This window comes from Balearica regulorum, chromosome 7 (assembly GCF_011004875.1).
Source record: "Balearica regulorum gibbericeps isolate bBalReg1 chromosome 7, bBalReg1.pri, whole genome shotgun sequence".
NCBI lineage: Eukaryota > Metazoa > Chordata > Aves > Gruiformes > Gruidae > Balearica > Balearica regulorum.
Window position 1 is genome coordinate 27,468,697 of NC_046190.1, and position 13,884 is coordinate 27,482,580.

The window sequence follows — 13,884 nt, forward strand, 5'->3', positions numbered from 1 at the left end:
GGCCTGCGGGACAAGCCCAAAGGCGTCACGTGGAATTACGAAATTTTAGAAACTTCCTGTCACTGTTGATCCCTGAGCTAAACGGCTGTAAGGAAATGTGGAAACAAAAAACAAAACACCAACCAAAATCAAACAAAACCTCCCAAACCAACAGCCCCCTAAAAATTGTTGCAAAATGGTGGGTGCTGAGGGGGCTGCACAGGCCCTGCTCGGCAGCCGTGAGGGCAGCTGGAGCCCGCAGCGGCCCACTGTCAGGGGAAAGCACCGACTCTCGCCCGGAGCCGGCCGCCGGCACCCTTAACTGAGCCCTCACCGCAGCCGGCGAGCTCCAGCGCCCCGGGGCGCCTCTCCCCACTCTGCCCCACAACGGCCCCACCGCCATTTTGCCCTGCGCCCCGCCCCCAGCGGGCGCTGTGGCGCCGCGGCGGAGCCCATAAAAGGCCGCGGCGGCAGGAGCCACGTGTCTTGGTGTGTGCCGGTGTGCGTGCGTGCAAGTCCGACCGTCTGCCTGCCCTGTCTGCCTGCCTGTCCGCCCGCGGTATGCTGGCGCTGAGCGCCGCCCGCCGCCTGCTTCGTCCGCCCAGGGACCTGCTGCCGGGGCTCGCGCGCATGTGGGCGGCCGGTGCCCGTGGTTGCTGCGGGGCCGGCGCCAGCCCGCCGAACCCGGTGGTATACTTGGACGTGGGCGCTGATAACCAGCCGCTGGGACGCGTCGTGCTGGAGGTAGGGACACACGAGCTGCCGCGGGTTGGGGGCTGCCGGCAGCTCACCTGGCGCCGGGCTGCAAGGGATGGTGCCCGGGGAGCCGAGGGCGGCCGGGCGCGCGGGCATGGCGGCCGGTGAGCGGCAAGGTCAGGGCAGGCCCGCGGGGGGGCACGGCTGGCGCGGCGACCAGCGCCGGCTCCCGGGACCGCGGGTAAGGTACGGCCGCCCCCGGTGCGGGCGTGAGAGGGGCCCGGGGGGCGGCCGTCCTCGTCGGGCTGCCGGAGCCGCTGCCCGGCCGCCCTCGGGGCTCTGCTCCCTGGGCGAGAGGGCGGTGAGGTGGCTCCCTCCCAGGTGGGAGGCGAGCAGGGGTCGGAAGAGGGCTGGAGCTGGGCACCGGTCTTCGGTTTGTCGCGGCAATGCTCGCCTGCGTCAGCCCTCGGTGAGTGAGTCCCTCTGCGCGACGGGGCTCGGGACGCGGCTGCGGCCCTGAGGGGGAGGGTGGGCCGTGCTGTGGCAGGGAGCATCAGTGGAGGAAAACTTTGGACCATAGTATGAAAGCTGGAATACTGAACAGGAGTAAACTTACTAGTGAAGCGTAACGCTCGCTCGAGAGACACAAGCACGGTTCCAGACGTGACAAAGCGCCCGAAGCCCCCGCCACGGCTGTAGGGGTCCTGCGCTCTCAGTGAACGGCCGGGCTGGGGCTGGCGAGCTCCCGTGGCAGCGCGCCCGTGGGGTCTTCAGCCGGTCTTCGTGCTACGTCCTGGTTTTCTTCTTTTTTTTTCTTTTTTTTTTTTTCCTTTTTGCCTGGGTCCTTATTGTTTGATTCTTATTTTTCACTGTTTGATTCTTATTCTTTGGTTTTCAGAGGTACTGTCTCTTTGAGCTTTCTGCTTCATGCGCATTGCAAGGTTTACACAGCTCTGATTGAACCGGCAGCTAGCTCAACAGCCAGCTAGCCACCAGCTTTACCATTAAAAATTCAGTCTCTGAAATACTCAACTATTTAAAGAGGCCTGAACAGGAAAACTGCAGCACGCTCCACTGTTGCGGGCAGCACGATGAGCGCTGACACTTTGGCTGCAGTGTACCTCGCGTCCTTAGGGCCGGGTACGTGCCTCTGAGTAAACGTGTTGCGTGCGGGAAGGAGCGCAGTGCTGCACAGCTAGTTAGAATTAAGAAAATACTGAAATGTTAAATGTTCACAAAAAAAGTCTGCAAACCCATTCAGCAGAAAGCTCCAGAGCCATGCGCTGGAGGGGGAGCGCTGCCCTTCTGAGTTGCTGCTCTCTGAGGGGATTAGGTGTGGGCCTCTGCCTTAGTCTGTATCGACAGATTTTTTAATTTTTTTTTAAATGTAGTTCGTAAGGGTTCTGTCTAAAAGGGTTTCCCTTGAGGCTAGAGCCCGGAAGTGTCAGCACATAAATTAATTGGACACTACCAGCTCTCACGTTCTCCTGAGGCGGTGTTTGAGGTAGTCATAGGTAAGAACATTGCTGTGCAAGCACTTTATTCGTCAGGGAGATTTAGTAAATAGCTGGATGGTATTACAAAAAAATAGCGTTAATGTTACTGTATTTCTTGTGGCAGCATTTCATTTCTATGTTAAAGATCTTTAGTTTAACAGAATATCTGAATGTATTGCATCATTGCCTTGAATCTTTGGCCAAGTTGTGGTTAGAATCAGCTGCAAGTTATAGGCACCCTAGGGAAGGAACATGAATTTCTTGCCACAGCCATGCTGCTTCTAGGTGTCTGCTGCTGGCCACTGTCAGTGACTAGATAAAACTTTGGTCTGACCCAATTTGGCCATTTTTATGTCACTTTTTCCAAGCAGTTATAATATCATACATTTTTAAGATTAGTGAAAAGATGCATACTAATGAAAATGAGAAATGTTTGTTGGCAACACATGGGTACATAACATCATGAGTCAATTCTGATAGACGGTTTCTGTTCTTCTTTGTACTTCACCTTTTCTGCAGATTTCAGTGGATGGCTGTGTGCTGGGGAGACTGATCTCTCCAGTTGTATCCAAGCTAGCTTTGATTCATAGGGTTTATCATAAAGATTCTTCTTAGTTATTGCTAAATTATTGTGTTAAATCATTAGACACTGCTCAAGTTGCTCTTCAATAACTAGCTAAAAGTTGCATTGAGGGGATATTTTTAATTACTAACAAAATGCTTGGAAAGTCTTACGGTGTTCTTGGAGTTTTGGGTGGCTTGTGATTTCAGATGGCTCATCACCTTGGGAAGAGGGTTCAGTTGTACCAGCCTCCCACGCAAAAGTTTTTCTATGTATGTATGAAGAAAACAACATAGTAATTTGTTTATTTTTCTTTAATAGCTGAAAGCTGATGTGGTTCCAAAGACAGCAGGTAAGGCAGCATCTCCAGAATTTAATATTTAAATATTTAAGGTTTAGATTGTGATTTCAGGAACAAGAACATTCTCTTACCTTTTGGAAACTATTCCTATGTTCTCTTCCCATTTGTTAAATAGAGAAACATGATACGAACTTTGTCAGAACAGTGCGAGTGTGGAGTTATGATTTGTTGTTTTTCCAAATAGTTTCATTTTGTAATTTGTATCAAGGCGATACAGTCCATATGTTTGATTATTAGTGGTCAATAAATATGTTTAAAAACACATTAGTTTGTATTAAAATCAAACCACAAAGCAATGGGAAAGGGTAGACCAAAGGGATGGTGTTCCTTAAGAGTTTCCAAAGAGCATACAGGGTTTTGTTTTCCTTCACAAGCTGACCAATTTTGTGTTTTATCAGGTGCTTCCTTCCTCATCTGTTTGTTTAGTGGGTCTGAAAAACTTGTACTTTTCTTTCAGTTTCCAGTAGATGAATGTGCTTTTTAAAAAAAAAAAAACCAAAAACCAGGCATCATCTTCACAATTACTGTAGAGAGCAAAGGCATAAAAGTCATTAAGTGAATTCTTTGACTCCAGAGTGGTGGGTTTGGGGAGGTGGGGAGTGGAGTTAAGATACAACAGCAAAATAAAAGGAAAATTAGATGGAAAAGGGTTGTGTTTGTACCCTGTTCTGAGGCTGAACAAGCTTTGCTTCTTTGTAACAGAGGGTTTTTTTAAAGCATGGAAGCAACTAATAAATCAAAAATACCTTAAACAGTTTATAAATTTTTTTAAGTGTATAAACTTGGGACATAGTTAATCTAGTTGTGTTTGATTACATTATATGCCATGTATGGCAACATAACACGTGGTTTTGTTTTCACAGAAAACTTCAGAGCTCTTTGTACTGGTGAAAAAGGATTTGGGTATAAAGGATCCACTTTTCACAGAGTGATTCCTTCATTTATGTGCCAGGTAATGGGGTTTTTTTTGTTTTGGTGGGGTTTTTTGGGTGGTTTTACTTTTGCTATTAAATTTATCTGTACGTTATTGATACATTTTTAGAACCCGTTAGACTAGGTAGTAACATTTTAAGTGGCTCTGCTCTGACAGTTGCTAACTACAGAATAAAGAAGTGACAGTATGACTTGCATTTCTGATCTTTTTGCTGTGGCTGTTGCTTAGCACATTGTTTGTACAAGTAAGTGTAAATTATGTGTAAACTGTGTTAAAAAAATTGGCTTAAAGCTTTCTGCTTTTGTATAACAGTGTTCTTTAGTGTGGGGCATATTTGGCAAAATGGCGCTTGCTTGGGAGGAGCATTTGTGGGTAGAATGACAATGAATCTTGTGTTCTAAGTGAGCTGAGAAAACAACGTGTCCCTTTTTTATTCCTAGTGGAATAATCTGTTCACAATAGAGAATGTGTTTTGTTTTTTTTTTTTCTGTACACCTCCCTAATACGGAGGGGAGGAGGGAACCAAAAGGGTAGGTTGGGGTAGAGTTTTGGGGTGACACACCTGAAATTGATTTTGTTTTGATTTAAAGGATGAATCAAAATTGTGAATTAAAGTCCGTGCATGTTAGCAATCTTTTCTTAAATGGCAGGAGCAACAAAAAACACAGAAAAAGGCTTTGTGAAAGCCTTTTTTGTGCTCTGCTTGGCAGATGAGCAGGATCTCAGCTGCTGTAGTGTACTGGATTGTATAATTCTTGGTGGTCCTCTCTTCTCTCAAAAGAAGCTACATTTAACACCATTGCATTGTAGAAGTGCTCTGTAAAAAAAAAAAAAAAAGATGAAGGTTATAATAAGCATACTTTATTTATTAATTGACAACTGTGATGGTCTCCCCTCCTCACTTTTTTATTTTTTTAAGCTAAAAATACAGCTGTCAGAACAAGAGGCCCTAATCTTACAACCTATTTCTAAGAACAGAAAGGGTATAAGTGTGCTGTAAAGGGCCTATTTTCTTGCCTTTCAAATGCAAACTAAGGTTTTGTGATACTGATAAAGAAACAAAGTTTAGAAGTCTTGCTGGGGTCAGAAACACATAAGAAAAATAGAAATCTTACTCTTCAGTTCTACCACTAATTTGTGAAGTTCTGTGTAAGTCTGTTCTCCTTGCCTCCTTGTTTTTTCCCCACAAATAGACCCAAGTGAGGATACTAGATGGTCGACTCCGTGGTATGGTGAGACAATGAATTGATGTTTAGGAGTTACTCGGCAATCATTACTAAAGTGGAAATACTGTCATAGGTTTCAAATATTTTAAAGTGAGAGGAAGCAGTAGAGGCCTTTCCACTTGTTGAGATGGAGTGTTAATATGATTCAGGCAATTGGTATAGCGTAATTGGAAGTCATCATACCCACAACTTGGCAATTCAGATACCTCCAGAAGTATGCAGAGCATACTTCTGGGACTGCGTGGGAGTAGTCATAATACCACCTGTAATAGATTGCTCAAGGTGATACTGGAAAGATGAACATCACATGAAATACTGGTTAGGTACGAGTTGTTTGCCAGTATGGGTGGTGTCACTGCTGGGAGAGGCGATGGCAGATTGCTGGAAGCAGTGTTTAGTAGCCACCTTTGGGAGTTTGTTTGTTGGGGTTTGTGTTTCTAACGTAAGGCAGGTGGTCACATCTATCCCAGCAAACAGCATGTAGCTGAGGGAAGTTTAAAATAGCTCAGGCGTTAACGCTTAAACAACAAAACCTAGAAACAGCAATAACAGAGATTTTGATTTATATCTTTTGGGAGAAAGAAAGAGGAAAAAAACACAACAACTTTTCAGGTCTTGGCTATTGTAATGAATTTGGGTGATATTGTTTTGAGGCCTTTGAGGTATTTCTTAAAATTATGGCTATTAATTGCATTTGCGAACAAGGTTGGTAACACAGAAAGGTGATTGTTGGAGTTATGGATGTCAATTGGAGAATATCAGCAATGTCTGGAGCAGAAATTTACTTTTAGCTTGATTGTATCTTCATCTAGTTAAATGTTTTTAAATCCTCATGTGACCACACTCATTCTTAACTTGAAGAAAATTTTCTGATTTTATTACTTTTAAATTAGACCAAGCAAGTATATTTTCAATAGCATCACTTCTGACGTAAAATAATGCTTGTGTGCTAGTGAAGTTAATAGCCGTTCCTGTTTCAGGGTGGTGACTTTACAAATCATAATGGAACCGGTGGAAAATCCATTTATGGCAGTAGATTTCCAGATGAAAATTTCATACTCAAGCATGTAGGACCTGGTAAGTAAACATATTCTTTCTACCTTCTGATGACTAAAACCTATAATGAAACATTGTCTATGAAGATATATTTTTAAAAGGTAAGGGTTTTTTTAGATGTGTGGGGCACTTAGTAGTTACAGAAATACCAAGGAAGTTTAATGACGCGTTGTTCCTGGCACTTGCTTATTTGCGTAGATTATTGTACGAATAGAACTCAGTCTGTAACGGGTGACAGTGCCGCTCTTGCTCTTACTTTATTTCACGCAGTCCCTTTTATAGTATGGGTTTTTTTTATTTTACTTACAAATTGTACTAAAGGTGAAATTACTGCTTTTATTTTCTTCTTTTGTAAGTCATAGACTTGAATTTTTATTTAGATGATTACTGCAGAAGTAAACCAAAGCAATCTGGGATTTCTTATTTACTAGATAACATAGGCACGTCCTTTTAAGCTCAAATCACGAAAAAAATAAAGGGAAAGCCATACATAAGAACATGTAACTGAATTCTGTAGTCTCTTTTTCGGATTGTTACTTCCTCATCACAGTAAACTACTGCTGCTGTTGAACCACAGTAGAGGTTACCTGATGTTAATCACATTCAGGACGTGTACAATTAATTACATTACTAACATTCTTGCTGTGGGAAGATGTGAGGCTGGGCTTGAGGGAACAGTCAGAGACAGAAAGTTGGCTTTAGAAATCATTTGAGGACAATGTGAGACCATCAGATCTTCTGTCTGTCCATCTTTAGTCTAAATGTGCAGAGAAAAATTGTCTTTTCCACTGCCTACTGGTTACACCAATCTAATAAGCTGCTGCTGCTGTTGTAGGTGTTCTTTCTATGGCCAATGCAGGACCCAATACAAATGGATCTCAGTTCTTCATTTGCACTGCAAAAACTGACTGGTAGGTTCCCAGCCCTGCATATTAACCTGATGGATTGATGCCTGGATCCACAGGGTTTGGCATTTTCTTAGGGTTTTTTTGTGTTTGTGGGTTGATGGTTTTTTGTTTGGTTTTGGGGGTTTTTGTTTTAATTTCCAAATTACTTGGCTCATAATGGAAAATAAATTGGTGCTACTTGAGAGAGGATGGGCTGTGAGGGTAACTAGGCCACTGTCCCTCATAATGCTTCTGAGGTCCAGGGCTAAAAGTATTTCAGTTGTGCCTTTGCTATAGAGTTGATCCATGGGTGAGAGCTATAAAGATCTGCTAACATCGCTTCATTGAGCTTGGTTTGGTTCAGTCTTTATGTTGTTTTAAGTAAAACTTCCTTTGTTTATTTGTTTTACAGGCTAGATGGAAAACATGTTGTTTTTGGGCATGTAAAGGAAGGAATGGATGTCGTGAAAAAAATTGAGAGCTTTGGTTCCAAGAGTGGAAAGACCTCTAAAAAGATTGTCATTACTGACTGTGGCCAGCTGTCCTAGCCTTTTGCCCTACCATTCAGGACAACTTTGACGCTGTGAAAAATGAGTCATAAAAACCCCCAAACATTTCTGATCCCATGAGTAGCACATATGGAACCATATTTTCTATTTAACTTGGTCCAACTTTTATATTTATATTGAATAATATTGATTAGAATAAAACAATGTTTTAACTGAGCTACCTTGGTAGTCACACTGTCACACTGATTCGGTAGAGTCCCATTGCGTTTTGAAAGAAGCAGTACGGTCACCCAGAACATATCTGACTGCCACCTTGATACCGTTCTTAATATGTTTCAGGTGTTAGAGTTGGTGGTGGAGTTGACAACTAAGTGTTCTGTAGCTGGGAATTAGATATAAATTGATAAATACCGTGTTTCCTTTGGTGCTAATAAATGCTTTTCTGTTGTTCAGCTCATCATTGTGAAAAAAAAAAAAGTACTAACTAGTACTCTCAAGGCTGTCTGTACCATGACTGTCAGATGTTTTCTTTCTGTGTTTCTTAAGTCTGTCCAATAGAATTTATGTGTGGTTGTGGGTTTTTTAAAATTAATTCTGTTTTAAACTTTTTTCTTTTTTTTTTTTTCTTTTCTGTAGTCTCAGACCACTGTTTAAAACTGGACTCTACCTTACCTCGCTTCAGTGGAGCAATTTGACTGTTGGGTTAGGTAAATTGCTTTAGGTTGAGGTAGCCTACTACTAGAGCTCTACCTGGGCAGTAAGACCACAAATTAGCCAAAAGATCATGGGGCTTTTTTATTATGCAACTGTGAACTTACTTGAAGTGCAGTTCTGCTCTGAGATCTGGTTCTGTGAGGAGCACAGCACAGTTCTCAATAGATAGCCTATTTTTGCACTTTGAGAATATAATCAGAGTATAGTGAGCTTGCTTGAGTGAGAAATAGGTTTCATTGGTTTTTTGTCCTGTTGGTCCTGTGAAGACAGGGTATCACTTGGATTATGATTTCTTCTCATGCATCATCATCAGAAGTCAAAACTGGTCACCAGAAATCACAAAGCCTGATTGGCACAGCAAAATCATTATTGTTGGGGTTGATGCATGAGAAGGAAAGAATTCAGCTGATCAGGTAAACACATTTCATTTGTATAAACTGGTATGTTTTACGTGGAGTGTTTGAGCAGTAACAAGTGTTGGAACCACACGACATCGCTTTTAGAATCGAAAGAAAGTACTTCGTGTTTAGAAAGTATTAATGCTTGTGGGAAAAAGCACTTGACTGTTTTTGTGCAATAATCTTGTTACTGACAAGAAAAATAATGTGATGGCTCTCTTCAAATGTGAATTTACCTCCATTGTGTTCTGATCATATGTGGGTCTAAAACTATTCTGCGCTGTATTTTTTTTTTTTCCACTGAGGGCAGCATTCTTATGTGTGTGAGGTGGTATTCAGAGTGTAATTTTGCAGAAAATGGAATTGAAAAGCTTTTTATTCTTTCCACTGTGGCTGTTTCATCTTTCTTTGTAGTATTTTTTAAATATTAGTTTGTGCTAGTTTGGCTTATTTCAGTTTGCTAGAATAATGATTTTTTTTGTGTGTGTGTTTTCTTAATTTGTGTATGAAAAATAATTAAATACAGTTCTACCACAAAGAAAGTGTGTTCCTTTTTTAAATACGACATTGCACACTCCTCACAGGAATGTGAGGAGGTGAATCCTGTTGTGTTTAGTCAGGCTGTTCTGTTCCGTCCACTTTGCGATGGTCAGACATAGTGGAGTTCAGAAGCCATGCTGTCGTTAAGTGATACAGCCAGTGGGGGGGAGGGTCATGGCACCATGCTTTGCTGCTTGTTAGTGAATCCAAAATACCCAGTATGTGGATAGCTGCTCAGGTTTTGAGATTGTTCTCGTCTGATTTAATCCATCAGTTTGCAGAGAGAATGGGGAAAGTGTAAATTTACTGGATTTTTTTATTTTTAAATTTCTGAATTCCATTTTGAAAAGTGGGTAGTTACAGCTTTTTGCTGGATAATTGAGGAAAAGCTCCTTCCTTCGCTGTGTGATCAGAGATGACCTTAAGAATTTAGCATCTTCATCTCTGTCAGCAGTATTTGTAGGCTGGAATGGAAGATGCTTTGCCACAAACCAGTCCATTTTCTCAGAACTGTGTTAAGCCTTAAATAAGTAATTGTATTATGCACGTTATAATAATGTATGATGTGCTGCTCTGGCTTTTACAGACACGTTTCTGCCCTAATTTCGGAAATGTAAAAGCCAAAATTTTCCATCAAGGCTCACGATCTTGACCAGAAGATATTAAAACCTGCAGCATCACTGTGGTGGTACTGCTGGTTGCAGTGTCCCGATGGGGCTGGCTTTAGTTCCCTAAGTCCTCTGCGTACTTTTCTCTCCCAGGAGGAGGTCTGTGCTGCTTGGGTGCTTAGAGCAGTGTAATGTGACTCTTAATGTTTTGACAAACAAAACAGGTCAATCTCTTAAAATTTTTTTCTATAATGTATCTTCCTCAAAATGGATTTTTCCGTCGTTCTGTTCTTCCTGTTTTTTTCCTTCCTGCCCCTTCCCTTTATTTAAAAAGAAAAGGCACAGAGCTCTATTCCAGTGTAAGTCTTGCACCCTGCAGCATTGCAAGAGCGTTCCTATACTGAAAATGCACGACTGCAGCTTGTACTAAGTATACCTGAGCTGATTTTCGGAGGTGGCTGTGGCACCACAGGACACCACAGCACGGGTTGCAGGACCCTGGCACACGGGATGGCTGGCCGGCCCTATAGAGCCCTCTGCGGCCTGGTGACTGTCAGTCTCAGGGAGTTTCACCGCTTCTGTACGCAACCCGAAGTCGGGAATGCGGTTCATGGGTAAGTACACAGAAATCGGCTTTTGCAAGCAATTCTCTGCTGGGCTCTAATTTTCTCCAGGATCCCACATGCCCGTCTTTTCTCCTAGTAGCTGTTTGTACTACATGAGGGCTAATAGAGAGGGCTCTCCTTTTGCAGCCTTGCCTGACAGTTTTGTTGGCTTAAAATCATGGGCTAGAACAGGAAGAGTTAGGTTATGCCACTGCTTGTCTGTGACTTCCCTACTCCAGGATTTTGTACCGCTTCATAGCAAAATGATATGTGTTACAACAATAAACTGCCTCACAGCTCTGTTGTGTACAGAAAAGGACTTTGACTTCTAAAGTTAATCCACTTCAACTGTGAGATGTAACGTTTAGATGTTAAATGGCTGTGTTGTCCTTCTCTTCTGCTGGTAGAAAAGCATTGATCTTAAAGCAGTTCAGAGCATGGTTCATTTTAAAGCAGCTGAGTGATCCCAGAGTAACTAATGTTACTCATGTTTATATTAAAAATGTGAAAAATCTCTGCCATGCAAGTGGAAGTACAGTGTGATTTTTCCGTCCCCTGACCAGTGCTTTGTCACTGAGCGCTGCTGCTGGCACAGCAGCTCTGGGGCAGAGCTGCAAAGCAGGCGCTCGGCTGAGGTCTCCTGAAGCGCGGGGGAGTCCCTGGTTTGGCGGAACAGAGGATTACATCAGATCTGTGCTTTTCTGTTGCAAGAAATACAGCTCCCCACCAAATCATCTGTGTGGAAATTACTGTTTTCCCCCAGTGGGTTAGATTGTAAATGGTTTGATCTTTGGACACTGTCACTGGTCACAAACTGCACCGTAGAGTGAGTGCTTTTGTAGCAATTGACACAATTTATAAATCGGTGCCTGTAGTTGTCTTTGGCAGATGTTAAGGAACTGCTCGCTCCCTCCCTCTTCCTGCGTCCCTGTACCCTTCCCGATGACCTCACGTGGAGGCCCCCGCTCCTAACGCCGGGGTTTGGGGAGGTGGAGGAGCCTCGCTGTTGTCCCGCTCCCCACGAGATGGCACCACACCATTGCTCATTGCGTGCTTGACCGCTGCCGTGACGCCAGCGCTGACGGCTGCAGTGGCGCCTTTTCCTTCATAACCACCGTGAAGGAGCTGGAGATGGCAAAGCACCGCTAAATTCAGGTGAGGAGCAGGTAGTAGTGTTGGTAACAAGCTGTCCTGTAGCTTCCTTGCAGCTGTGCTGGGGTGAGGTGAGCTGCATTTCATTACTCCTGAAGTAGCAAAAGCTGCAGTGGCGTAGCTTGCTGGGTATAAACCCCGCCATCCCTTGAGGGACTGCTTCAGCTCCGGCGGGATGCAGGATGAGAGGACAAATTAGTAAAGTAACATCTTTCCCAACCGCACGTTGCCATGATCTGTGGCTTACAGAGGTGTGACGGAAGATGTTAAAATGGAGTATTTCGTCTGAAACTGTTTTTGAGGGACTTACTGATTAGAAATCTTGCACAATTCTACTAGGTCACAGAAGACAAAAAAAAAAGGTATTCACTATGGAGCTGTGGTTTGCGATGAGCTGAGGAATGGCAGGTTTGCTACTGCAGGTTTTCACCTGGATGTTTAGCATAAAAGTTTGCACCCTGGAAGAGAGGTTGGCACGTCCAGGCTGCCTGTGGGGCGAGGCATGGGCATGCAGGCAAAAGAGCCTGTGGAGTGAGCTCCACGGTGGCTACCACTGATGGACTTCCACATGTAACACAAGTAAGAAATAACACGCTCAGAGGGCACCCTTAGGTAAAGTCCAAATAAATACACACAAAAAAAGAGTTTATATTTCAAAGTTGTTTCAACAAACTCACAAATGTTTTTGTTTAGTCTCATGTTTTAATTATTTGTTCCAGACTTTCTGCTTACATAAATTGCTTTCTTTGGTGCTAGGCTGAGGCTATGTCTCTTTGTTTATAAAGTTTAAATGCTTTGAAGTCAAGACATTCGAGGTACAAAATGCTGTTCTCTCTTGTAATGCCATATACTCTGCTGGTAGTAATATATAAACAATCAGAACCTCAAAGAAGTTAATTACTTAGAGTACAAATCATTTTACGTGACATTTCAAGGACAATCTGGATGTCCTGCTGCTAGATGAGAATTTGTAGTTGGACAGACACTTTCTACCCAGTTTAGAAGTAGCCAGGCTAAAGAAGACATTGACCTTCCAGTGAAAAACTTTCAAATCTTGAACTGCAGATTTTTGTATTGAGTCTGTTTAAAGACATTGTATGAACCAGCTGATCACAGGTGAATTTTGGCCCAAAACATCAATTTGTTGCACTGTCGAACCTTGGCAACAATTGTCCTGAGCCTTGACATTCCTTCGCCAGTTATCAACTCTGATTTTTCCAGTACAGCTCTGGGTACGCCTTTTCCATGCTCTCCTGCCTCCGTGCGGTCCCTACATCTGCCAGGGGATGTTGCATGGCGTGCCACGGCCACCCAGAGCCTGCATTCTACGTTAGCCATGGGGGCACTGCCAGATGGTGGGAGAGAAGAGAGCTGCAGCCCGGTGAAAGCACAAGTACCTCTCCCATGTAACCCTTTTCCCCTTTGCACGGGTTGAGGTCTGGGACCCCACAGCAGGGCCGTGCTGTGCCGCAGGCTGGCTGAGCCCCTGCCTCGCTCCTCTGTACGTAATTTTCATCCTCGTGGGAGGGGATTGCGTACAGTTTGCTTCATGTGAGCAAAACTGCTTTCCCAGCAGTACCCAGCTGGCTGAGGGCAGGCAGAAAGGCAGATGAAGATTAGCAGTGGTTTTTTTACTTCTCCCCAAAACCTCCAAGAGGAGGAGCTTCCGCTCCTGCACAAGGTCACCCATGGTGCCCTGGCGTGGTGGAGAGGTGGGCTTGGGGAAGCAGGTGACTCACTGCTTTGGGAGGCAAACAGGAGCCAAGAGGTGGGTTTTTTCTTTTGTCAGAGCTGAGGCCAAGGGTGCCGGGGACTGGCAAGGGTGTGATTTAAGAGCTGGGATGCAGGAGGACCTTCAGTGTGAGCCATAAATGGTGGAAGATGAAGGGACTTGGAAGCGACTGCATGTGGCAAGAGAGGGAGGTGGTTCTCTTACAGGGGATGTGAACAAGGATGAGCTTTTTTGACTTCAGATGCTGTATCTAAATGGAGAAAGGTTTGAGGGACCTCGCTGCAGAAGGTTGTCAGTACCTGCTGCCTGTTCTGTCAGCGGTGAGGGAGATGTCCTGGGACATAGCTGGAAATAAAATGTTGCTGGTAGTTTTGACTTGAGTTTGGTGCAACCATATCAGAGGTTAATGCTGACTCTAAATAGCTCATT

The 13,884-nt window shown here is 43.9% G+C and overlaps 1 protein-coding gene across 1 annotated transcript; it reads left to right on the forward strand.

Annotated features, from left to right (window-relative positions):
* The first annotated feature begins 382 nt into the window (after positions 1-382).
* PPIF (peptidylprolyl isomerase F) lies at positions 383-9,360 on the forward strand. The gene is made up of 6 exons (XM_075758646.1): positions 383-723; positions 3,055-3,085; positions 3,958-4,046; positions 6,235-6,331; positions 7,146-7,221; positions 7,610-9,360. The coding sequence occupies exons 1-6, from the start codon at positions 541-543 to the stop codon at positions 7,743-7,745; spliced, it is 612 nt and encodes a 203-aa protein (XP_075614761.1). The 5' UTR covers positions 383-540; the 3' UTR covers positions 7,746-9,360.
* The last annotated feature ends 4,524 nt before the right edge of the window (positions 9,361-13,884 follow it).

What these genes read in the sequence shown, in the direction of transcription:
- PPIF (XM_075758646.1), top strand. Translation starts at nt 541, where the DNA reads ATGCTGGCGCTGAGCGCCGCCCGCCGCCTGCTTCGTCCGCCCAGGGAC. An exon ending in ACTCAAGCATGTAGGACCTG is followed by an intron (nt 6,332 to 7,145) that starts GTAAGTAAACAT and finishes CTGCTGTTGTAG; the next exon opens with GTGTTCTTTCTATGGCCAAT. An exon ending in TGCACTGCAAAAACTGACTG is followed by an intron (nt 7,222 to 7,609) that starts GTAGGTTCCCAG and finishes TTTGTTTTACAG; the next exon opens with GCTAGATGGAAAACATGTTG.